This window comes from Sapajus apella, unplaced genomic scaffold (assembly GCF_009761245.1).
Source record: "Sapajus apella isolate SASKATOON/1434 unplaced genomic scaffold, GSC_monkey_1.0 scaffold189, whole genome shotgun sequence".
Taxonomy (NCBI): Eukaryota; Metazoa; Chordata; class Mammalia; order Primates; family Cebidae; genus Sapajus; species Sapajus apella.
Genome location: NW_022437129.1, coordinates 1,136,216 through 1,160,902, shown reverse-complemented (window position 1 = coordinate 1,160,902; position 24,687 = coordinate 1,136,216). Strand labels below are relative to the sequence as shown.

The 24,687-nt window shown below is 58.7% G+C and overlaps 2 protein-coding genes across 4 annotated transcripts in view; one reads left to right on the top strand and one right to left on the bottom strand.

Annotated features, from left to right (window-relative positions):
• LLGL1 (LLGL scribble cell polarity complex component 1) overlaps nt 1-9,140 on the top strand; it is an 18,481-nt gene extending 9,341 nt beyond the window's left edge. For both annotated transcript variants that reach the window (XM_032269158.1, XM_032269157.1), the window contains exons 11-23: nt 111-178; nt 1,247-1,400; nt 1,475-1,579; nt 2,172-2,464; nt 2,915-3,062; nt 3,294-3,447; nt 5,571-5,866; nt 6,383-6,647; nt 6,811-6,925; nt 7,097-7,203; nt 7,426-7,546; nt 7,661-7,740; nt 8,490-9,140. In XM_032269158.1, coding sequence (XP_032125049.1) covers nt 111-178; nt 1,247-1,400; nt 1,475-1,579; nt 2,172-2,464; nt 2,915-3,062; nt 3,294-3,447; nt 5,571-5,866; nt 6,383-6,647; nt 6,811-6,925; nt 7,097-7,203; nt 7,426-7,546; nt 7,661-7,739 — 1,905 coding nt within the window. In that variant the 3' untranslated portion in view covers nt 7,740; nt 8,490-9,140. The remainder of the gene's footprint in view (nt 1-110; nt 179-1,246; nt 1,401-1,474; nt 1,580-2,171; nt 2,465-2,914; nt 3,063-3,293; nt 3,448-5,570; nt 5,867-6,382; nt 6,648-6,810; nt 6,926-7,096; nt 7,204-7,425; nt 7,547-7,660; nt 7,741-8,489) is intronic.
• Nucleotides 9,104-24,687, bottom strand: FLII (FLII actin remodeling protein). Of its 2 annotated transcripts, none has more exons than XM_032269155.1 (30): nt 24,407-24,687; nt 22,702-22,812; nt 22,317-22,388; nt 20,632-20,712; nt 20,218-20,303; nt 19,970-20,131; nt 19,528-19,631; nt 18,994-19,169; nt 18,749-18,906; nt 17,984-18,068; nt 17,500-17,647; nt 17,183-17,319; nt 16,770-16,982; nt 16,360-16,539; nt 13,954-14,036; nt 13,756-13,830; nt 13,428-13,511; nt 13,178-13,349; nt 12,173-12,277; nt 11,901-12,092; nt 11,410-11,598; nt 11,183-11,322; nt 10,861-11,098; nt 10,584-10,738; nt 10,438-10,498; nt 10,199-10,327; nt 10,001-10,107; nt 9,811-9,916; nt 9,616-9,681; nt 9,104-9,534 (listed from the first exon to the last, which is right to left on the bottom strand). In XM_032269155.1, the coding sequence occupies exons 1-30, from the start codon at nt 24,467-24,469 to the stop codon at nt 9,400-9,402; spliced, it is 3,813 nt and encodes a 1,270-aa protein (XP_032125046.1). In that variant the 5' UTR covers nt 24,470-24,687; the 3' UTR covers nt 9,104-9,399. The 2 variants fall into 2 exon arrangements, with proteins under 2 accessions (XP_032125046.1, XP_032125047.1); XM_032269156.1 differs by having other exon boundaries at nt 17,183-17,316.

The following is a 24,687-nucleotide window of genomic DNA, read 5'->3' as shown; positions in this document are numbered from 1 at the left end:
GGGGAGTGTTCCAGTTCTAGGCTTGGAGGTTATAATGTGCCATGCTTGGGATGAAAGGGAGAAGATGTTTGTCCTAACCTTGTGTGCACATCTCTGCCACCCCCTCCCAGAGCTGGCCCATCACTGGGGGCCGGAACCTGGCCCAGGAGCCGTTGCAGCGAGGGCTGCTGCTGACCGGGTAGGTGTGCATGCTTATGTGGGTGAGGGGCCCCTTGCTGTTGGGGGAGAGCCCATCTTGGGCCTGGTGGGTGCAGAGGTGCCAGGAGACTCAGGCCTGGCCTCTGGTGGGACCAGGTAGTTCCTCATTGCCTAGGGTGGATTGGGATGAAATCTCCCTGGACCTTGGTTCAAGGTGCTGGCCGCCCTGCTCTGCCTTTTGGCCTGGAACTAAGCTCTACCAAACCCGAGGCCTCCACCCACCCAGCCTGCCTGCCCTGGGACTGGAAAATCTGGGCTGGCCCACGCTGAGGTGCCCAGGGAAGGTGCCAGAGAGCCCAACCTGGGCCTGGCGGGCACTGACGTGCCCGGTGACTCAGGCCCCAACTTCCTGCCCTGCCCCCACTTCCCACCTGTGCTGGGACCCTCAGGCCTCTGGCTCTGGTGTCCCCTTCTCTGCTGAAGAGCTTGCTGTGGCTTTCAGGGTTGCTGGAGTGAGTCTCAGCCAGTCACACACCTTTCATGCCCTGGCTCTGGGCTCATACCACTGCCTGGGGCCCTGCTTGGGCTCTGCAGCTGTGTCCTAAGGCTGTGCCCTAGATTTGTCTACTCCTTCCCCTGCCCCTCCCTGCTTCCTCCCGGCCTCTGCAGTCTTCCTGTTCCTCCACCTACGTGGCTGTCTTGGGCCCCAGGCAGCTCCTCCCCCTGGGATGCCCCACACTCTGTTTTGTGACTGCTTTGCTCTTGATCACCTTTGATAGGTGCTCCAGTGCGGACAGAATCCCTGTAGTCCTCTGCTCTCTGCATGTCCCCCTCTGCCACTTCCTTTTAATCAGGATGGTCATTTCCACCCTGTTTGGTTTAAAGGGCCCAGATGTATGTGTTTCATGTGGCTTGGCACATAGCAGGTGCACAGTGCGCCTGTGCTGTATACAGTAGGTGCCTATTGTTTCTCATAACAATTGGATTCCAGTCAGCGTTTGGCACATGCGGTAGGTGCTTAGTGAGTGGTCATCGGATAAGTGAACGGAGGGGTTGTACAGGTCTCCCAGGAACCCAGGGGTGACCCTGACATCTGCCCTCCCTGCAGCCATGAAGACGGCACTGTGAGGTTCTGGGATGCCTCGGGTGTGGCACTGCGGCCACTCTATAAGCTGAGCACAGCCGGCCTCTTCCAGACAGACTGTGAGCACGCTGACAGCCTGGCTCAGGCTGCCGAGGATGACTGGCCACCCTTCCGCAAGGTGGGCCCCTCCCCTGGCCCTGAGGAGCTGGTCCCCACTCTGCCTGGACTCATCATTCCTTCCCCTCCCTCCAGGTGGGCTGCTTTGATCCCTACAGTGATGATCCCCGGCTTGGTGTACAGAAGGTTGCTCTCTGCAAGTACACAGCCCAGATGGTGGTGGCTGGCACTGCAGGCCAGGTAGGGCTGGGTGTGCCCTGGGTTGGAGATGTCAGGGAGGGCTTTCTGGAGGAGATGGGTCTTAACTGGAGGGTCTGGTGGAGGGGGAAATGGACTGGCACAGGCAAAAGCCAAGGTGGGAATAGGGCTCCTGGTGGGGCTGGTGGGGCTGGCTGGGGTGAGGACAGATGGGAAGTGGCCTGTTGCTGGGGACCTTGAATCAGGTTTTGGCGCGGGGGGCGGGAAACACAGAGTGTTGAGGAGGGGGTGGGAACTCGTGCCCGTTCTTGCTCAGGTGCTCTCATGGCATACAGGAGGTGCTCACTGTGTCCGTATTGCCAACTGGGAGACAGAGGCTCAGGGCAAGGATGGGCACTTTGCCCTTGGAGGGCAGGGACTAGTGTGTCTTGGTCACCACTGTGTTCGTTGGTGCTCAGTGAGGGCCTTGGTATACAGTAGGCATTCAGTGAGTGCATATTTGGCTGATGAACTGAAGACAGTCCTAGAACCACCTGGGTGGTACCTGGGGCTGCTTCAGAGGCTACAGGCCCAGTGGGGCCCCGGGCAGCCCCTCCCCTGTGTTGACATTCCCCCTGCCTGGCTGTGGACTCAGGTGCTGTTACTGGAGCTCAGTGATGTGCCGGCGGAGCGGGCGGTCAGCGTGGCCATCGTGGACCTCCTCCAGGACCGTGAGGGCTTCACGTGGAAGGGCCATGAGCGGCTGAGCCCACGCACGGGGCTGCTGCCTTGGCCTGCTGGCTTCCAGCCCCGTGTCCTGATGCAGTGCCTGCCGCCAGCTGCTGTCACCGCTGTCACACTCCACACCGAGTGGAGCCTTGTGGCCTTTGGCACCAGTCATGGCTTTGGCCTCTTTGATTACCAGCGCAAGAGCCCTGTGCTAGCCAGGTGTGTGGGGTGGGGGTGGCTGGGCAGCTGGAGCCCCCAGCAAGATGGGGTGGGGGTTTCTGTTTCCGCCTCTAGTGTTTGGTATGGCAAAGGTCCCACTAATCTCCATTGCTCCATAAGAAATAACCTGGCAGTGGCCAGGCGTGGTGGCTCACGCCTGTAATCCAAGCACTTTGGAGGCCAAGACGGGCGGATCACCTGAGGTTGGGATAAGACCAGCCTGACCAACATGGTGAAACCCCGTCTTAAAAAAAAAAAAAAAAAAAAAGGAAAAGAAATTACCTGGCAGCTCCAAGAAGGACATTCTCAGTGCCACCAGCAGCTGGGTCCACAGGACCGTGCCAGAGGGGCTGTGACTCCCTGACCTAGGTGCCTCATCAGGCCAGCAGGAGTGTGGTGGCCGCTCCAGGAGACTGCTGTGTAGCACGACTGGACCCTGTCTGCCCCCAGGTGCACTCTTCACCCCAACGACTCCCTGGCCATGGAGGGGCCGCTCTCCCGGGTGAAGTCTCTGAAGAAGTCGCTACGCCAGTCTTTCCGGCGCATTCGCAAGAGCCGTGTCTCAGGCAAGAAGCGGGCTGCTAATGCCAGCAGCAAGGTGAGCTGGGGTAGGCTGCATGGGAGCTGTGCCTGTCTTGTGCCTTGGCCTGGGACCCCTGGGGCCTGCTTATCTCACAGTGCTCCTCCCTCTGCAGTCCCTGGGCCCTCCAGAGGGATGGATGAGCTGGGCAGAGTGGTGGGGGAATGGTAACAGAATGTAGGGCACAAGCCAGGATGCAAGGCTGCTGGAGTGCTAGGGAGACGGTGTTCAGGAGCCCCCGCTCTGCAGTTGCAGGAGGCCAACGCACAGCTGGCTGAGCAGGCCTGCCCCCACGACGTGGAGATGACGCCTGTGCAGCGCCGCATTGAGCCCCGCTCTGCCGATGACTCCCTGTCAGGTGTCGTGCGTTGCCTATACTTTGCTGACACATTCCTTCGAGATGGTAAGGCAGGGGCAGGGAAAGGGCAAGGGTTGGGGAGGTTGGCCTCAATTGGCCACCTGGGAGATGGGTGGTGGCAGGGGAGGTGGTGGGACTGCACCTTGCAAGAGGTTTGAAAGTTTTACTGAATGTGGCCAAGTGCGGTGGCTCACACCTGCAATCCCAGCACTTTGGGAGGTCGAGGTGGGTGGATCACCTGATGTCAGGAGTTTGAGACACACCAGGCCAACATGTTGAAACCGTCTCTTCTAAAAATACAAAAATTAGTCAGGTGTGGTGGTGGGCACCTGTAATCCCAGCTACTTGGAAGGTTGAGGCAGGAGAATCGCTTGAACTGGGAGGTGGAGGTTGCAGTGAGCCGAGATCGCTCCACTGCACTCCAACCTGGATGACAGAGCGAGACCATCTCAGAAAAAAACCCCTTACCATCCAGCTCCCGCAGGGGAGTGCAGTGGATTTTCCCACTGTCTGGATGTGGCAGATGGAGCTGGAGGTGTCGGGGGTTCTTTGGCTTTTTGTTTTTTTTCTGACCACAAAGACCCAGGAGAGGACAGCCTGGGGCTTTTAACTTGTTCCACTTGTTGCCTGATCACCCACAGACCCCCTGGGGGAGATGGATGGTAAGGGGTTGTTGAGTGAGCTGGGTGAGCCTCTCAGATCTGAGCCAGGAGAAGGAAGGTTGGGGCCTGGAGGACGACAATGAGGGGCACTGGCCCTTGCCCAGGCCCTGAGGCAGGCATGTGTGTGGGTGCTGCCCAGCCACTTGGCTGGAGTGGAGCAGGTGGGGGTCGAGGAGTGTGGCTCAGGGAGGTGCTGGTACTGGCCAGAGGCTAAGAATGTGGCTTGGACTCTTGGCAGCCTGGGAACTCTTGACTAGGTCCTGGATGTGTTGACTCATTGACTTTGTACAATGGGAGAATTTCAAACATACACAAAAATAGAGAGGTGCAAAGTTGTCCCACATACCTTGCCTGTCTGCCACCGGCTGTGTGCCCCTGCAGAGGCTGTCCCCCTCCCCCATACTCTTTACTGTTTATCTTGCCGGGGCATTTTAACGAAAACCCAGACACGAGTACTTCAGCATGGGCCTGACAGATGTCACTGACAGCCACTGTTCACATCATGCCCTCTAGAACCAACGTGAATTCCTGAGTGTCATCTGCTTGGTCGAGCTCTGCTTTCTGATGTCATTTATTTGTCGATGGTCTTTCTGTAGTGTATTTTCCCACTGTCTGGATGTGGCGGATGGAGCTGGAGGTGGGGGGTTCTTTGGCTTTTGTTGTTTCTGACCACAAAGACCCAGAAGAGGACAGCCTGGGGTTTTTAACTTGTTCCACCATCCCAAGGAGGGTCATGTTCATGGCCACCTAGGGCTGCTGTTGCGCATGTTTTGAGTTGTGCAGGTACTTACTGCCCCAGGATCCATCAGGTCATCAGGGTGCGGGTGGGTGAGCTTCCAAGTCTGCCCTGGCTTCTTCAGGGCTTGGCTCTGATTCTCCACTAAAGCTCATCCCCCAGAGGTTCAGTTCACACAGGCAGAGCAGGGTCGGTGTATGGGCGTCCTAGGTGTCCCCAGGCTTGGTGGCTTTCTCTGGCTGCCACGTGGGGAACACACTGAAGGTGGGGTGAAGCAGGGGCTGAGATAAGATGCACGTGTGGGGTGCATGGGGGCCTGGTTCCAGTCTGTTGACAGGACTAGCAAGGGGATACGGGGCTGGAGAGAGGAGTCGGGCTTGTAGGGCCTGGGGGTGAGTGATGCTAGGATGGAGCTGCATTTACTGATACGGGGGTTGAAGGTGCAGTGGGACGGAGCTGGAGGGCTCGGTCTGGTTTGGGCGCCCATTGGCATCCTGTGCAGATGCGCTCCAGCTGTTGGGGCCTCTGCAGGAGGGCTGCATCCTGGGCTCTGATGCAGTCAGCAGCATAGAGCTAGGGTCTCAGGCCTCAAGGCTGGAGGTCACCAGGGAGGCATGGGACAGGAGGGAACCAGCCCTGAGTCCCAGGGTGTCACAGTTAGGAAGGAGGGGTACAAGAGAGGCCGGGAAGTGCCTGCAGTCTGTGGGGAGACTGCAGGGGAGATGCCTGGCCTGCAGGGAGCACCCTCCTCACGAGCTCATTTTCTGCAGGGGCCCACCATGGGCCTACCATGTGGGCTGGCACCAACTCGGGCTCTGTGTTCGCCTATGCACTAGAGGTGCCAGCAGCAGCAGTGGGTGGTGAGAAGCGGCCTGAGCAAGCAGTGGAGGCCGTGCTGGGCAAGGAAGTGCAGCTGATGCACCGGGCGCCTGTGGTGGCCATCGCCGTGTTGGATGGGCGTGGCCGCCCGCTGCCTGAGCCCTATGAGGCCTCACGGGACCTGGCGCAGGCACCTGACATGCAGGGTGGTCATGCTGTGCTAATCGCGTCTGAGGAGCAGTTCAAGGTGAGCCACTGTGGGCTGTGGGGGAACCCTCCAGGCCCCACCATTGGATCCTCTAGAGCCCCGTCTGCCTGTATCCCCTACTGTTGGGACCTAAGACCCTTGCACCCCAGCTGAACACCCCTAGCCAGCAGAAAACTCCCCAAGAACCCTGATGCCCCCTCAGCCTGCTGAGTTCCCCTAAGACTGTCCTATCTCACTGTCCTCTGCAAGGCTCCTGTACTCTGCCAAGACCCCTGAGCCCAGTCCCCAGGGGCGCTGCCCAGAAAGAACTCTAGGCATTCTGTGATTGATTTTTGTCACAGATTGAGAGAGGGCCTGGGAGGTTTCTGGAGTACGGCGTCAAGTGGAATTTAGTGGGGCAGCACCAGCAGGGCCAGCCAGGTGTACAGGCAGGGGAGGCCATGTGGCAATGAGGCTGGACTTTGTGGTGGGGGCTGGTGGGTCAGCAGCCATGAGGGTGAGGGGCCCTGGGGATGACAGGGCCAGGCTCTGTGCTCACCAGCCATCTGCTGTCAGGTCTTCACACTGCCCAAGGTGAGCGCCAAGACCAAGTTCAAGTTGACGGCCCATGAGGGCTGTCGTGTGCGCAAGGTGGCATTGGCCACGTTTGCCAGTGTGGCCTGCGAGGACTATGCTGAGACCTGCCTGGCCTGCCTCACCAACCTGGGCGATGTCCACGTCTTCTCGGTGCCTGGCCTGCGGCCCCAGGTGCACTACTCCTGCATCCGGAAGGAGGACATCAGTGGCATCGCCTCGTGCATCTTCACGCGCCATGGCCAGGGTGAGGTGGGGCTGAGGCCAAGGAGGCCTTTCTTAGGCGAGCAAGCTGAGCAGGGCCAGTGCTGCTTGGGAAGGGCACTCCGGGTGGGCACAGGCCCTGCCCATGGAGGAGCTGTGGTTGGTGGCATCTCCTAACTGCAGTCCTCATTCTTCTGTCCACCCAGGCTTTTACCTGATATCCCCATCAGAATTTGAACGCTTCTCCCTAAGTGCCCGGAACATCACAGAACCACTCTGCTCTCTGGACATTAACTGGCCCCGTGATGCCACCCAGGCCAGGTGTGTGGATGGAGGCAGCCCCTAGTCTGGGGGACCTGTGACCAGGGCCAGGTCTCATCCCACCCCCAAGATCTGCCTTCCCTGGGCTTGGGAGTGGGAGGGCAGAGATCTAATGTGCCAACCTCAAGGCACCGACCTATGGTCCCCACATGCCTATCTCTGCACTTACAGGCTCCAAGAGTCACCCAAGCTGAGCCAGGCTAACGGGACCCCAAGCATCCTGCTGGCCCCACAGAGCCTTGATGGAAGCCCTGATCTAGCCCACAGCAAGGGATCTGGTGAGGAGGGGCATGAAATGAGTCCAGGCCCTGGCCCCACGGTGCCCTGAGGGAGGGAGTCAGGACTCACATAGCTCAAGGACAGGATCTGTAGGAGAGGGGTAGTTGTGTGCCCATGGGTGTCACCTCTCACCATTGGCTGCCTTTGGGCCTGTGTCCCCAGTCCCTAGGTGCAGAGGGTGCTAAGGGTCCTGGTAGGGGCTGATCACTTGCTCCCTGCAGACACCCCAGAGCCACCTGAGGCCGCACTCTCGCCCATGTCCATCGACTCGGCCACCAGTGCTGACACCACGCTGGACACAACAGGGGACGTCACAGTAGAAGATGTGAAGGATTTCCTGGGGTGAGGCTGGTGGGCAGGTCCACAGGAAGGGTTACCCTGTCCCCTCGGCCTCCCTCCCCAGGGCTGCCAGGGACTCCCCTGCCCCCACCCCTGAATACAATCCCCATCTCACAGCTCCTCCGAGGAGTCTGAGAAGAACCTGAGGAACCTGGCAGAAGATGAGGCCCGTGCCTGTGCCATCCTGATCAAATGAGGTGCTGCAGGGGTGGGGCCCTGGTCCTCACCATTGGCAGCATCCACCCCTCCAGCCCCTGTCTGAGCCCCACTTGGCCCTGGTCTCCCACCTAGGATCCTGGCAGGCCCCTGTGATGGTGGCAGTCTCTGAAGCCTGGCTCCCTTCCAAAGTGTGTCTCAATTGGGGACTTTTGGGGCTCACATAGACACAAATGTTATGGTTGGGTATTAGAAAAGCAAGGCCAGCCCCTCAGCCCTTGCATGTGACAGGTGGTGGCGAGGACAAGACAAGATTAAACCACTTAGAGGTGGCAGCAGTTTGGGTCCTGGGAGCTGGTTTGGCCAGCCCATTTCATAGATGAGATCACTGAGGTGCACAAGGTCAGGTCCTGCCGGTTGGGCCCAGCAAGTGGCTGATGCCCCACCTGAGTCTCGGTGTGGATCCTCACCTGGATCTGGGAATCTTAACATATTTGCTGCCTTGTGCTCCGAGCCACCTGACTGTATGCCATGGCCCCACCCTACACTGCACATGGACACCTTCCAGCTCTTTGGTAACCCTCCCTGGCCTCAGTGGGGCATGTGTGGCCTGACACTTGGATACTCACCTAGAGACTCAGCAAGCCCGTCTCAGACAGTCACTGAAGAGCCATGCCTGCCCTGCAGAGGAGACTGGCAGTACCTGTGTGGCCCGGGGGCTGTGGCAGTCCGCCTGTCCTCTTTGGCCCTCCCTCACCTTCTGCTGATACCTCTTCTCTCCCTCTCCCAGGAAGGCCAGAACTATCCCGACCTCCACCTGCCCTGCTCGGAGCTGGAGTGCTGGATCCCTGGCACCTTCCTGGCCCCTTAACATAGAACCACACCTGCTAACCTGTAGGCTCCACTGGACTGCTGTCCTGTCCCTCGTGACCCGGGGCCCTGGAGCAGCACCAGTGCCAGGGTATGGGCCTGGGACTTGGCCCAGAGCCTCTGGGGCCAGAACTGAGTCCTCCTGCAGGCATCTGGCTGCCCTGGGGGGGCCACTGCCTAGGGAAAAGGACAGGTGGGGCCTAGCACCTCATCCCACCTCGCACCTCATCCCACCTCGCACTCCACACACCGTCCTTCCCCCTCACTTTGCAAAGAGTATTTTTCTAGCACCTGGGCTGGACAGTTGTTTCTAAAACTATTTTGGTACTTGCTCCTGGGCCAGTCCCCAGCTTGTCGTGTGTGTGTGTGTGTGTGTGTGTGTGTGTGTGCGTGCGTGCGTGCGTGCATGTGACTGGGAGCTCTGCTGGGCACCCCAGTCAGATGTGTGTGTAGGGGGGTGGGGGGCCAAGATGAGTTTCCCTGTAGATTGTACCTTGGGTTTTTTTTTCTGTCATTTTGTTAAAATTAGTGTCATTTTAATATTAAAAATACTGATTTTTAATATTGAAAATAAAAGCATTTAATATCCTTAAAGGGCAGCCGCATCTGCTTTATCCCTGGCAGGGAAGTGAGGGGGCTTCACACGTGTGCTCACACTGTGGAGGGAGTCAGATTTCCCAGACCCCATTGGTGCTGCTTGAGGCTGCTGGGAACTGTGGCACTGGGTGTGGCTGGGGCAGGCGTTGTCACCTGAGTACATTCTCTGCTAGCAGAAAGTGGACAAGGCCCCTTCCTCTTCCTCACCCAGCCTGGGGCTGTGCCAGTCTGTCCTAGGCCAGGGCCTTGCGGAAGGTGCTCCAGGCATGGAAGCACCGGGTGAAGGCGTGCTGCTCATTGCCCTTGCGGACCAGGCGCAGGCGGCGAGGCCGCTCATGTTCCTTGGACCGCATGTGCTGGATATACACCTGGCAAGGGAAAGCCAGCCTTGAGTGATGACCCTGCCCTGCCCACAGGCCCCATCTTAGCTGTCCCTTCACCCAGCTCACCTGGCAGGCCTTCAGGCTTAGCTTGATCTCCACCTGGCTAGTCTGGGTCCCCACCCACATGTAGACCTGTGGGGGCAGCAAAGGAGATGGTCGCATGGGTGCCTGGGAACACCCCCCTGCTCCTGGCCCGAGAATTCCCATTTACAAGCCTATGGGCATCTCCTTGGATGGGCGGGGCCGGTGGCAGCACCTCACCTCTTGGCCGTTGTCAAGTAACATGATGTCGTCATCTGCCAGGTCATCTTGGCAAAAGTCAGAACATTTCTCAGTCACTGCGAAGTAGCCCTTCTCGTTGGAGCACCTGGGAGTCAAGGATCAAGGTGAGGCCAGAGGTCATAAGCAGCAGTGGCAAGACTGAGGGGAGGGGTCAGGGCCCTGGCCTCACCGGAAGAGCCGCGTGTGCTTCATGTACTCGGCATCATCGTCATAAGGCTTTTGGGCCCCAATGCCCACCCAGAAGAAGTTCTCAGGCTCCTCGCCTTCATTGATCACCTGTGGGAAAGGCCAGTCCAGCCCAGGGCCCCTGCCTGCCCTACGCCCCCCCCCCCACCGTGTGTGCCCGCCTGCCTGCCCACCTCCTGACCTGCTTGCTGTAGGAGGCATCAAACATGGTATTCAGGATGTCTTCTGCCAATTTGGCTTCGTCAGGGTCTGATGCCCGGCCTACCCAGGCGTACACGATGCCCTGGTTGTCCTCACTCTCAAAGGGAACCTGGGGAGTGTGCAGGGGTGGGAGTGGGGGGGTGTTCCAGGCTGGCCCAACCACCAAACGCCCCACCACCCCTTGGTCCATGGAGTCCTGTCTCAGACCCACAGCCCCACCTTGAGGATGAAGCAGAACTCGGAGTTGAGGAGGCTGGAATCGGTGTTGATCTGGATGCACCTGTGGAAGGGATGGGGTATCAGCAAGGAGTCAGGCCTGGCTCCCTGACCCCTGCTCACCACTGTGTCCTCCCCCAGCCAGGCACCGGGTGCAAAGGGCGCTGCCATTGGTGCGGATCTGGTAGAGGCTGGGCTGCACGGCGCCCTGAGCTGCTTTCCTCTTGCCCCGGTGGATAATGAACTTCCTCTTGAAATGGGACAGGAACTTGGGGTTCTCCTGCTGCTGCGTCATGCGTACCACCTGGGGATACGGAAGTGTTAGGGGCAGCTCCCTGGACCCTCACCTGCCCCTCGGTACCCAAACCTCCACTGGGTCTGGGCCCCACCACACCCCTCCGCCTGGCCTCGAGCTGCCGGGCACACCTCCAGCTTGCCAGGGAAGAGGCTCTCGAACTTCTTCTGCAGGCTGAAGGTAAAGGTGAGCCAACCCATGTTGGAGGCTTCGCGGCCCTGCCAGAAGTACACGATGCACTGGAAGTCCTCCTCTGGCTGCTTCTCCTCTGCCTCGCCTGTTGCCTCCTCACCTTCTTTGCCCTCGGCCTTCTCCTCCCCCTTGCCTTCCTTCTTTTCCTCCTCCTCGTACTCCACGGGTACCCAGTACCTGCCGGATTGGAGGGTTGTAAGCAAGGGCTCGAGCCACCAGCACCTGGGGAGGGGCTCGGGGAAGAGAGTGCTGAGGTGGCACCTGCAGAGGAAGACATAGCAGTCCTGTGTGTAGAAGTGGCCGAACTCCTCCTCCGGCAGCCGCGCGAACTTCTTGCCCTCCAGCACGAAACCCTCCATGCCATCTAGGTCTTCATTCCACTCCTCCATCAGCTGCTCTGCCTACGGGTGGCAGAGCCCCGCCCGCGGCAGGTCTGAGCAAGCTCTGTGCATTGGACCCGCCCCCGCCCGCCCCCGGGCCCGCCCCACCTCCGCCAGCGACATGGGCGGCTGCCGAGGCAAGAAGAGCGCAGTGAGGTCAGCCTTCATCTGGTCTTTCTTCTCAGCGTCGCGTTTCACCTTCCCGGAGAGACCCGGGCTCTGCAGCACAGACTCTGCATTGCGCGTGTAGTCCACCATCAACACATCGTCCCAATTCTTGAACTTGGCCTTGAACACCTGACAGGGAGGTCATCAACTTACTATGAGGGGTGCGGCATGATCAAGGTTGGGGTTGGAGGAAGTAACCCGAGGCTTGAGAGGCGGGACCCCAGGGAGATCTAGGGCGAGGCTTGGGAGGTGGGGCCTCGGACACAGGTAGTAAAAGGGGCAGCTTGCAGAGGGGGCGGGGCCTGGGCAGGGTCAGCAAAGAGGAGGTGGGTTTGGGCCCAGCTCTGTAGGGAGGTAGTGGAACCACAGGGATCGGAGCACGTTGGGGTGTGAAGGATCCTGGGGAGGGGCCTCCGGAGCGGCAAGCGCACCTGAGCCTCGGTGCCCTCGAGGCTGCGGCTGACTGTGGCATGGCGTGGCCGGTGCAGCATCCCGCACAGCTCCTGACCCAGCTTGAGGGCGGCAGCGCGCACCAGGCGCGGGGACTTACGGCCGAGCCAGATGAACACGTCGGACCAACAGTCCAGGATGTACACGCAGCGCGTGTCCAGCAGACTCTGCAGCTGCAGACCAGGAGCCTGGAGGTCAAAGCCTGGCCAATGGGGAACGATCCAGGCCCGCGCCCTCCTCCTGCGTCTCTTACCAGCCGCATTCTTGGCATCAGCTCCACCTTAGGACGCTGCTTATGTTCCACGGAGAGCTTATAGTTGATCTGTGGGAGCTCCAGGTAGCCCAAGCCCAGGCCCACCTGGCACGAAGGATGGGCATGGCAGGGAGGGGTTCTGCAGACAGGAACCTCACCCACAGGCCCCTGCTTTGGAACCAGCCCTGCTCTGCAGCATGGCTCACTGCCTGCTCCTGTTTCCCTCTCCCCATCAATCAAGGTCTTTTTAGGGATATCCTTTCAGAAGGGCTTTTAAATGGTACTTTCCCTGCCTGCCCTCTCCAGGCCCTTCATGCCATTCCTTTTTTTTTTTTTTTTTTTTTGACAGAGTTTTGCTCTGTCGCCAGGCTGGAGTGCAGTGGCGTGATCTCGGCTCACTGCAACCTCCACCTCCTGGGTTCAAGCGATTCTCCTGCCTCAGCCTCCCGAGTAGCTGGAACTACAGGTACATGCCACCATGCCCAGCTAATTATTTTTTAAAATATATTTTTGGTAGAGATGGAGTTTCACCATGTTGGCCAAGATGGTCTTGATCTCTTGACCTTGTGATCTGCCTGACTTAGCCTCCCAAAGTGGTTGCATTACAGGCGTGAGCCACTGCGCCCGGCCTTCATGCCATTTCTAATCCTCTAACTTGTCCCATTCCTGTTCACAAGAATCTGGTGGCTTCCTGGCACCCGGATAATTGAGCCAAGATTCCAGACCTGGCACTGGGCGCTTCTGTCTCCCCTACAGCCCCACCATCCTGGAAACACTTCCTCATGAACTTCTCAAAACCAGCCTCTGGACCTTTGCTCAGACTGTTCCTTGTCCAGAAGGTGGCACCCTCTCCCCACCAAGGTCAAGATGGAACCCACAGCCACCTGCAGCGGTGTGTAGCCCATTCCCCAAATCAGTAGCCCTGATTGGGGGAATGGGCTACATACACACCGTTGCAGGTGGCTGTGGGTCAGGCCAGCCCTGCACCCCAGCATCAGGGCTTACCTTGTACAACTTGGGCTGGGGCGGCCAGAAGTCATCAGGCACGTGCTTCTTGATCTCAGAGGGCTCCCCACCCAGTGCCTCCCAGAACTCTGGGAGCTCCTGGCCCTGCACCAGCAGTGTGATCTCGGCCTTCCCTTTCCGCTCATTCTTGTTAATTTTCTCTGCAAAGAGCCTGAGAGCAGGATGCAGAGTCATCAGTGAGGCTCGCACCCCTTTCCTTCACAGAAAAGACCCCACGGTGTCCTCGTACCTGGCCTTGGTGGTGCTGCTGAGCGTGGCCTGGGTCCCCCGCCACACGTAGATGTCCAGCCCTCGGTCCAGCAGGAAAACAAACCTGGACAGGAAGGGGCAAGAAGGATCTGTGATGGGGCAATGATCGCCCCACACTCCTGACCCCACCAAACAAATCCCCCGTTATGGGGTTTCTGGGTGAGTCTCAGGGACCTCCCACCAAGGTCATGGGCAGGAGTTAAAGGGGCTGTTAGAGGGCCTCCTCTTCTAAGAGGCCCACACCTGCCCCCACTGGTGGGGAGGAGGCTGAGGGTGAAGCACCCCCACCTCACATCGTCAGGGCTCACCTTGGGTCCAGAGAGGCCCCCTTGAGAGGCACAGGCTCCAACTTGATGTTCTTTTTCCCATAAACACGATACATCCTGGGCGCAAGGCAAGAGTGGCTCAGTGTGGGCACCAATGGCCCAACTTAGCCCCAATACCCTCCCCTCCACCCCTTTCCAGCCAACTCCAGCTCCATGCCCCCCACTGCCTACACATCTCACCTGGTGATGTAGTGTGTGTCTTCCACAGTGTAGAAGCCACTGGCTGTTCCACCCTCAATGTAGGAGATGTCATTGTCAAACACCTGTGTGTGAGGGTGTGGTTCTTCATCACTGAGCTGCCCCTCCCCCACCAACCACCACCCGTCAGGTGTGCTACAGAGTTGTGTAGAGGAGAATTGAGTGCTACAAATCTATGATGTTTTAAAAAAGCATATCTGGCCAGGCGCTGTAGCTCACGCCTGTAATCTCAGCACTCTGGGAGGCCAAGGCGGAGCTCAGAAGGCTCCCCACCCAGTGCCTCCCAGAACTCCCGGAGCTCCTGGCCCTGCACCAGCAGTGTGATCTCGGCCTTCCCTTTCTGCTCATTCTTGTTAATTTTTTTTTTTTTTTTTTTTTTTTTGAGATGGAGTTTCACTCATGTTACCCAGGCTGGAGTGCAATGGCGCGACCTCGGCTCACCGCAACCTCCGCCCCTGGGTTCAGGCAATTCTCCTGCCTCAGCCTCCTGAGTAGCTGGGATTACAGGCACGCACCACCATGCCCAGCTAATTTTTTGTATTTTTAGTAGAGACGGGGTTTCACCATGTTGACCAGGATGGTCTCGATCTCTTGACCTCATGATCCACCCGCCTCAGCCTCCCAAAGTGCCGGGATTACAGGCGTGAGCCACCGCGCCTGGCCTCTTGCTAATTTTCTCTGCAAAGAGCCTGAGAGCAGGACGCAGAGTCATCAGTGAGGCTCGCACCCATTTCCTTCACACAAAAGACCCCACAGTGTCCTCGTACCTGGCCTTGGTGGTGCTGCTCAGATCACCTGAGGTCGGGACCAGCCTGACCAACATGGAGAAACCCCATCTCTACTAAAAATACAAAATTAGCCAGGCATGGTGGCACATGCCTGTAATACCAGCTATTCGGGAGTCTGAGGCAGCAGAATCTCTTCAACCCGAGAGACAGAGGTTGTGGTGAGCCGAGATTGTTCCATTGTATTATAGCCTGGGCAACAAGAGCAAAACTCCATTAAAAAACACAGAAACGGGCCAGGCGCGGTGGCTCAAGCCTGTAATCCCAGCACTTTGGGAGGCCGAGGCGGGTGGATCACGAGGTCAAGAGATCGAGACTATCCTGGTCAACATGGTGAAACCCCGTCTCTACTAAAAATACAAAAAATTAGCTGGGCATGGTGGTGCGTGCCTGTAATCCCAGCTACTCAGGAGGCTGAGGCAGGAGAATTGCCTGAACCCAGGAGGCGGAGGTTGCGGTGAGCCGAGATCGCGCCATTGAACTCCAGCCTGGGTAACATGAGTGAAACTCCGTCTCAAAAAAAAAAAAACAAAAAAAAAAACACAGAAACAAAAAACAGATCTGGCTGGGCACTGAGCGGGGTGGCTCACGCCTGTAATCCCAGCACTTTGTGAGGCCAAGGTGAGCAGATCACCTAATGTCAGGAGTTCGAGACCAGCCTGGCCAACATGGCAAAAGCCCATCTAAAAAAAAAAACAAAAATTAGCTAGGCGTGGTGGTGCATGCCTGTAATCCCAGCTAGTCAGGAGGCTGAGGCAGGAGAATCGCTTGAACCCTGGAGGTGGAGGTTGCAGTGTGCCAAGATTGTGTCACTGCACTCCAGCCAGGGCGACAGAGTGAGAATCCATCTAACAAAACAAAACAAAAAAAACAGATCTGTGCCTATAAACATACACACATTGGGGTGTTGGGATGTATGAAAATATGGATGTGTCCACCCACGTGTGTAAAGATGCCTACAGCATGTTTAGATGCACGCATATCAGGGTACACAAGCAAGTGGGGTCGTGGAAGAGTGGAAATCTGGGTGAATATGGGTAAAAACTCAGGGTGGGGGTGTGTGTGCACATGAACTCCATGTGTGTGTACATGCGAACATATGTCTAGGTGTAACCAGCTGGCAGCTAACAGGGCTCAATAATTTATTCAAGACTGGACTCTAGTCCTGCCCTTGGCCCCACCACCTTGTTACCCAGATGTGTCCCCACCCACTAGTAACAGGTTTTGGCCCCACCTCCTCACTGCTCTTGGCAACACCCCTTCTACCCTGCTCTCGGCTCCCTCTGCTCTTAGCTCCCTTGTCATTTGGTCTAGCTCCGGTGCCCAGCCTGCACCTTCATCCTTGCCCGGCTGAATTCTGCCCTGTGTTCCTGAACTCTTCTCCACTGACCCAGGCTTTGGCCACCCTAGACCTTACCCTGCCGTCTGCCTTAGGTCTGTAACACAGATCAGGATCTGGATCACAGTATCGCTGATCCAGCCTTTAACCCCAGCTCCCTGCCTGCCTACCCGTTCCTCCTACCTGCCTTGGGCCCACTGCCCCTGCACCAGAGTTCCCTGGGCCCCCTACTCTGCCCGCCCCCAATTCTAAAAGGGGCTGCACCTGCAGGAACTCCTCGCTCTCGTCGCCCATCTCCTCCCGGACAGTGCGGCACTCGGCACCCAGGTAGTTGCGCAAGTTGACGGCGTGGATGGCAGAGCAAGCTTTCTTGTCGAGTGTGGCCTCCCCACCAATCCAGTAGTAGATCTCCCAGTTGAGGGAGCCGCTGTCATCCAGAAAGGTCTGGGAGCCAATGCATCGGCCACGTCAGCCTTCACCCTGGCTTTCTGGCCACCCCAGAGAGGCCACTCTGAACAACACGGGCTTCCCAGCCCCAGCGGTGTTGTACTACCCCGTGCCTGGACCACCTCCACCGGCCTGCCCACCTCCCACCTGGCCTCCCTGAGCAAAACTCTGGAGCTGGGGACTCAGTCATCTTAGAGGAGGCCCCTAACAACATGGCCAGCCCTCACCTTGAGCACAATGTAGCAGTCGGCCTCGTAGAACTTGCCATGGAAGGCTTCCTCCACCAGCACAGGCACAAAATTCTCGATCTGCCAGATGGTCAAGCCGGGCAGCTGGCCCACGTCCTCCGTGAAGAACTCGGAGTAGTCAAGGCGCGGCTTCTCCAGGCCCTGGTCCCAGCGCCGCACCTTCCCGCCGGGGGCCTGAGCATCTGTGCTCTCCTGGGGGCAGAGTCACAGAGCATGGCTTGACTCTGTGAAGCCACTCAGGCTGGTCTTTACTTGCTGCCCACAGGGCCTTTGCACAGCTAATCTCGCTGCCAGTGCCCCCTGGCCCGGCCCTCTTGGCCAGGATCAAGGCCAGGGTCAGCCTTGAGTAGAAGCCAAGGCTCCCTGCCTTGTCCAGCCCTGGCCTGGCTCACCTCCTGCTTTTTGTTCTTCTCCTGGGCAACATCTGACATGCCCTTCAGCACCTGCTTGGCCTGGTCATCCTGGGCTGAGTCCTTGCGCCTCCGCAGCCGCATCTTGCGAGCCAGAGGGTCCTTGGGCCCACTCCCTGCTTAGTGGAGGGACAAACAGCTGAGCCCTCACTGGGCCTGCCGCCCCCTTCGCCTGCAACCAACCAGGGGCAAACTCCATCCCCCCGGGTCCAGAAAGCTGTATCCCATCCAACTTACAGATACATAATTTGAGGTCTGAAAGGAGCCCCTGCTCCCGGGCGAGACCTTTCCTCACTCACCAGCTGCAGCCGCAGCCACTGTAGCAGGAGAGGCACCTGCCAGCCGCAGCTGGTTCTGCAGCGAGAAGTCGATGTTGTACCACTCAGTGGCACGGTCCGCGGGCTTGGGCGGCATGACCAGGTTGGGGTTCTCCCGCACGTCCAGGACCTGCCCCACAGGATAAACAGAGCTGGCACTGAGCCTGCGCCCCACCTCCCAGACACACCAATCCAGTTTCTTGCGCTTGTCTGCAGCTGCCAGGGCTGAGAGGCCAGGGACCAGGTTCCTGTCCCACCCACCTCTGGGGCTTGTTGGGGGTTTAAATGAGACTGTGGAGTGTGCTCTGGATACAGGGAGGCAGCCTACCTTCTCCCCATGGGTGGCCTGGCACTGACTGCCCGCCCCCAGGAGGCCTCTGCTGGGTCCCCCCTGCTCTGGGGCACACCCCTTCCTTGTCTCTGCTGAGCCCTCCCAAACCCTCTGCGCCGGCCCAGCATGCCTGACCTCGATCTTCGTCAGGAAATGGATAGCTTCTGGGAGGGTCACCAGGCGGTTCTTGTTCAGGACGAGTTTCCTCAGCTTTGGGCACCTGGAAGAGAGGGCCAGCCAGGGCCTCAGGGAGGTGACAGACAAGGGGACGCGGTAAGGAAACCCCCAAGTCCCAGGGAGGCAGGCAGGGTCAGAGGAACAGGTGGGGGTCTCTATCCTCTGCCTGAAGGACTTTTCAGAGCCAAGAGACCATGTTGTGGACCCTGTGACCCCCAGAAGAGGGAAGCAATACTGCCTTCCAACCATGTGTGGCCTTGTCCCTAACAGTGCCCTCCCAAGGGTGCTCTGAGGAACTGAACTTGGGAATGGCTGGCATGGGTCTGCGGGCTTCATCCACAAAGGCAAATTAACTGGGCCAGGCATGGTGGCTCACGCCTGTGATCCCAGCACTTTGGGAGGCTGAGGCAGGCAGATCATTGGAGCACAGGAGTTCACGACCAGCCTGGCCAACATGGAGAGACTAAAAATACAAAAATTAGCCAGGTGTGTTGGCATGCGCCTGTAATCCCAGCTACTCAGGAGGCTGAGGCAGGAGAATCACTTGGACTGGGAGAGGGAGGCTGGGCAATCGAGTGCGAGACTCTGTTTCAAAAAAAAAAAAGGTGAATGAACCCATCTCTATTTCGTATGATGCACAAAGACCACCGGGTGGGCTGTGGCTGCAATCCTGGGGTTCTCTGTGCTGGGAGTGGCCCTGCTAGCCCCAGCCCTGCCCGGCACCTGCAGAGACTTTCGGGGATCAGTTCCAAGTTGTTGTTGGCGGCCATGAACTCCTCCAGGTTGGTGAGTTTGCCAATGCCCGAGGGCAGCCCATCAAAGTCCAGCTTGTTGGAGTTCAGGTACAGCTTCTTCAGCTTGCTCAACTTGCAAATGGCTGACTGGAGGGGGAACGGGCAGGGGTGGGCGGTCAGGGCCAGGCTCACGGCCTCCCTCCCATCCCCCCCAACCAACGGCCTCAGACGCACGGGCAGTGAGGTGAGCTGATTTCGGGACAGGTTCAGAGTCTCCACATGCACCCACTGGTCTATGCACAGGGACAGCTCCGTGATCTGGTTGCTGCTGAGGTTGAGGCGGCACAGGCTGGGGAGGGTGTACAGGCACTCGGGAACCCGCGTCAGGTCATTGCAGGACAGGTCCACGTCTGGGGGTGCAGAATGGGGTGCATCAGCCGGGGCCCATACAGCAGGTGCCAGGGCAGCCAGCCCTAGTGTGAACCCCAGCTCTGCCATCCTGAGCTGCATGGCCTTAGGCAAGTGATGACCTCTGTGAGCCAAAGTTTCTCTATTTGGACAAACTCCCTCACATGGGGATTGTGGGGTACCGAGGCATAAAGTCAGTGTTAAGGCGTTATCATAATGGCAGAAGTCACTGTAACATAATGGCAGCCTTTTACCTCTGGGCAGTGGTCCAAGGACCAGGGTTCAAATCCCTTTATCTATAAGGAAGCAAGAGGGCCCAGAGGGTGCCAGAGCTCGGGGGGGGTCCCGGGGCTGCCTGACCTGCGAGGTTGCTCAGGCCCTCCAGGCTGGTGGGGAGGTTGCTTTGGGTGCGCTGGGTGCTCCGCAGGTGCAGGGTCTGCAGGGCCGTCATCGCTGGGAGCTGCCTGCCAGGGTGACGTGAGTGGTCAGGGCCGGGGCCCACCCAGGATGTGTCAAGGGTGGGGCTTGGCAGGGCAGGACCAAGAGCACAGGGCCCAGAGGGTAGGTGTGCGGTCACGTTTGCCTGAAGGGACAAGCCCACGGGTGGCTGCAGGGCGTGTAAGCGGGAAGACAGGACTGAGAGGTGAATGTGATACTTAGGGCATTGGACACTGAGGGGTGCAGCCTGCACAGAAGGATGGCTGGGCCTAAGGGAGAAGGGCTGGGGCCCTGGGAAGTTAAGGGGCCAGGCCAGATTCCTCAGGGTGGCTTCTGCAGGAGTGTGGCCCGAGGGGGTGCCCACCGGAGCTGTGCATGCAGCAGGGGGTTCCCGTTGAGCACGAGCGTCTGCAGGTGCACCAGGCGGCGCATCTGCGGGGGCAGGCTCTCCAGGCGGTTCTCGCTGAGGTCCAGGTACAGCAGGTCAGTGAGGTTGATGAAGAGCTGGTTGGGGATGGTGTCGATGCTATGGGTGGGGAGCAGGAGCCACCTGAGTCAGCACCAGACACCCTCCAGGGCCCAGCCGCCCCCTGCCCTTGGCTGGCCTGGCACCTGTTGTGACTGAGGTTCAGCACCAGCATGTTCTTGGCGTTCTCCAGCTCCCGTGGGCACTCTGTCAGCTGGTTGTAGCTCAAGTCCTGGGTAGAAGGGGCAAGGCCCAGGTCAGGGAAGCCTCCACACCGTCAGGCCTCTGCCAAATTTGGGGATCAGGCAGGGCACTGTGTTGGGTGTGGGGGTAGATGAGGGGGTTCCAGGGCCAAAGGGAAACAGCCAGGAACTTGGGAGGAAGAGTGCCTGGGTTAGGGATCTGACTCCACAAGTGACCTCAGACAAGGTACTAGCCACTCCAAGACTCAGTTTCCCCATCTGCAAAATGGGATAACAATGGCCCCAGGGAGTTTTACAGTGAGTAGGGAATGAATGGTCCAGTTAGCATAGGGGCTAGGTGAGTGGGTAGCCACTGACCAGGACTGAGAGATCATCCAGCTTGAAGATGTCATCAGGGACTCCAGAATTCTTCAGACTATTGGCTCGGGCCACGATGGCCTGGGAATAAATCATAAGAGTCTATGATTCCTGGCTTCCACTCCCAGCAAGGAACAGAGTCCAGAGAGGGACACCTCCTCAGTAAGCTCACCAGAGGCCAGGCCTCGTACTCTCTCACCTCTGGCCTTTGATCAAATAGCCCCCTCTCCTGGAGGGCTCTTCCTATCCTCCCAGTTAGCTCCTATCCACATCCCAAAACCCAGCTCAACTGTGCCCCAGGGCCTAGCACAGGGCCAGAGAACGGTGCTGTGGCTGCCCGACACTTCTCCAGCCCGAATGCCTGCGCGCAGCCCTCTTGCTGCTTCACGGGGCCGCTACTGCCCCTCCCAACCACTGCACTTGCAGATGAGGCCCAGAAAGTAGAAGAGACTTGTCCAAGGTTACATGGCCAAGAAGTGGTAAAGCCCAGCTTTGAACTCAGAGTCCAAGTCAGAGGCTGTGCCCTAAACATCTCCAGGGCTCTGACTACAGATGGCATGGCCCTCGTTGAGGCCTGAAGGATTTGGCTAAGGGCCTGATGTTCTGGGCTGTTTGGGGTAGAAGGTACACAGTGCTCCTGGCCAAATCCCACTCAACCCCAGCTCTACCACTGCCTGGCTCTGACCTGGGGCAAGTAATCTGCCTCGGTGGGCAAGTTTCTCTTCTGCAACATTAGTGGATGGCCAGAGTACATGAAAAAATCCTAACAGAATAGTAAGAACATGGCTCAGCCTGTACCGGTTATTATTATTGTAGTTACTCTTCATAATGGGTGGTAAGATTTTGGATTTCTTTTTTTTTTTTTTTTTTTGAGATGGAGTTTTGCTCTTGCTACCCAGGCTGGAGTGCAATGGCGCAAACTCGGCTCACCGCAACCTCCGCCTCCTGGGTTCAGGCAATTCTCCTGCCTCAGCCTCCTGAGTAGCTGGGACTACAGGTGCGCACCACCATGCCCAGCTAATTTTTTGTATTTTTAGTAGAGACGGGGTTTCACCATATTGAGCAGGATGGTCTTGATCTCGTGATCCACCCGCCTCGGCCTCCCAAAGTGCTGGGATTACAGGCGTGAGCCACCGCGCCCGGCCCTCTTTTTTTTTTTTTGAGATGGAGTCTCGCTCTGTCGCCCAGGCTGGAGTGCAGTGGCACAATCTTGGCTCACTGCAACCTCCGCCTCCCAGGTTCAAGCAATTCTCTTGCCTCAGCATCCTGAGTAGCTGGGATTACAGGCACGTACCACCATGTCAGGCTCATTTTTGTATTTTTAGTAGAGACAGGGTTTTACTTTGTTGGCCAGGCTGGTCTCAAACTCCTGGCCTCAAGTGATCCGCCTGCCTCAGTCTCCCAAAGTGTTGGAATTACAGGCGTGAGCCACCGAGCCCAGCCGTCAAGATTTTGGATTTCTTTACCTTATTCCCGGTGGAATTCTCTGATCCACGTGGGTTACTTTACACAGGGCACTGCTGTAACCTCTTACAAGTGACACCTCTTGTAACACCTGAGCCTTTAAGCCTGACATGGAGGTGGGCAGAGATGCTGGCCCAGCTTGGTGTCTGGCCCAGGCTTCACATCCCTGGCCAGACACTTGCCCCCACCCCAAGCCCAGTGGCCTCCTGGCCAGCACTCACGCGCAGTGACGGCAGGCTGGACAGCTCCCCATGAAGCGTGGTCAGGTTGTTGTGGCTCACAGACAAGTGTTCCTGGGCCGGGATGGGAAGCAAAGGCTCAGCAGGGTACGTTGGGTGTCCAGAGTTCCCGCCTACCTCCACAATTCTGCACCATCCAGGAAGGCCTCAGCCACACAGGCCCAATTCCCCAAGCAGCCTCCCTCCCTCACAGACCTGGCCTCTTTTTGCATACCTCCCTGGATAGGGTGCCCACTCCCTTTCTGCCGACTTTGCTCATAGCTGTCAGTGTTCTTCCTCTCTCTGGAGAATTTGTCTGCTTTCTCCACAAACTCTGCCCATCTGGCTCATCCATAGGGACCCTCCCTGCCTGCCCAAAGCCCCTTACCAGCTTCTGCAGGGCAGCCAGCTCCTCGGGCAGGTAGCAGAGGCCAGTGCGGTTCAGCTTCAGCCATCGCAGGCTGGTCATGGCCTTGACATTCTCAGGGAAGTAGCCGCCCTAGGGGAAGGATGTGATGGTGAAGCTGGCCTGGGATATGGAGCCCCTGCTCACCACCTTCTATGGCTCCCACTGCCCACACGAGCCTCTGGGGAGTAACAGAACCAACTCCCACCAGCTGAGAGAACACAGACAGGTCATTTCATCACTGTGCCTCAATTTCTTCACCCATAGAATAGGACTAATAAAAGCCTCCCTTTCACTGTGACAAAAGTGTTGGCCTAAGATCTGTCTCTGCTACTGGACTGTGGGCCCTGGGAGGACCAGGACAAAACTGGCTTGTTTCAGATGAGAACCTAGCACCTGGCTTTGTGGGCAGCTCGGCTCAAATTCCTCCACCCAGCACTCCACGCTCTGACTGGCTGCCTGGGGTGGATGCTCCCCCCTTCAAGCCTTTATGAAGGACCCACCTGTGCCCTCACCCTGCCATCAGCACACAGGCAATTCATGGTCAGGGCGAAACCCTTGCTTGGGGAGACCATGGCTCCCCACCCCACATCACTGCACTCCCCCCACCCTTGTGAATGCCCACTTCGGCATCTCCAGCCCTGTGGCACCAAGTCTGGGGCAGCCCGTGCCCGCGGCTGGTGTTCCTTTCCCCCCAGGGCCACATTCCCAGCTGGTGACTCAGACTCTCCCAGCTCAGTGAAGAGGAACAGAGACCCCAGGTAAGGGTGGTGGGGATGGGGACAGAGAAAAGTGGTGTGGCCACCTGTACTTGGGGTCGAATGTGTGTACACAAGCAGGTAAACTCAGGAAAAACCTGCCTCCTTGGCCCCAGCCCCAGACCGACAGCCCAGCCAGACCCTGCCGGTCACCCACCCTGAAGGTGAGGCTGCCCCTCCAGCCAGCTCTCCCCTCCCCTCTTTCTCTGCTTCCCCTTCGGTTGGGCAATGCCCGCTTCATTCGGAGCCCTGGAACCACCTCCCTCCCCACCCACTGGTTGCGGAGGGCTGGGCTGCCGTCCCTTGTCTCTCTCAGGCCAGCAGCTGCTCAGACAACTGCCACCCAGCACCTGGCACGCCGGCCTGACACACTCTCCACACCAACAAATCTCATTACACCCCTTGCGTCCAAGGAGGCGACTCTGAAGCCCCTTCACCGGCTGAGAGAGCCCCGGCTCTGAGAGGGGAAGTGATCTGAGAGGCCCAGGATCACACAGGATGGCGGGTGGCGGTGGCGGGGAGAGGGCAGTGACGAGTCGGTTCCACACCCGCCCCTGGGCAGCCGGGCCGCCATCCCTGAGTCAGGGCCTGGCTTGGGCGTGTGACCTCAGAAGGGCGGGGAGCCTCGCCGACCCCTAGGCCACCGTCCGGCCCAGGCGGAGAACACGGACGCGGGGTTGGGGCTCCCGGCCAGGTCCCCGGCGAGACTCCGAGCCCAAGCGTCCGACCTGGGCCTGACGGGCCTCGGTCTCCCGGTACAGGCACCGGGAAGAGTCCTCGGAGGTCCATTCGTGACCAGCGGAGAGACCCACCCCGCTCCGGCCGCAGTCCCGGGGACGCGCAGGGCCCGGAGCCGGGCGGGACAGGAAGCGAGGGCCCGGCCGGCCGGGCGGAAGAGAAGGCCTGCAGGGAGGCCCGGCCCGGCTTACCTTGAAGTCGTTGCCGCTGAGGTCCACACCGCGCACGAACGGCAGCACTCCGGTGGCCTCCATGGCGCCGCTCTCGCTGCCTGGCCGGGCCGGGCTAGGGGGACGCCCGGGCGAGGGCTGAGGGGAGCCGCGGGCTGGGCCAGCGCCGGCTCCGCCCCTTTAACCCGCCCGCGCCCGCCGCATTCCGCCGGGAAGTGTAGGCTTTAGGCCTCTTAGGGCCTCAGTTTCTCCGTCTTTTCGGGGACTGCAGAGCCATCAGGGAGTCCCGGCGCCGCCTGTGC

What these genes read in the sequence shown, in the direction of transcription:
- FLII (XM_032269155.1), bottom strand. Translation starts at nt 24,469, where the DNA reads ATGGAGGCCACCGGAGTGCTGCCGTTCGTGCGCGGTGTGGACCTCAGC. An exon ending in ATTTCCTGACGAAGATCGAG is followed by an intron (nt 17,648 to 17,983) that starts GTCAGGCATGCT and finishes CCTGTGGGGCAG; the next exon opens with GTCCTGGACGTGCGGGAGAA. An exon ending in TGCTATGTCTTCCTCTGCAG is followed by an intron (nt 11,099 to 11,182) that starts GTGCCACCTCAG and finishes CCAATCCGGCAG; the next exon opens with GTACTGGGTACCCGTGGAGT.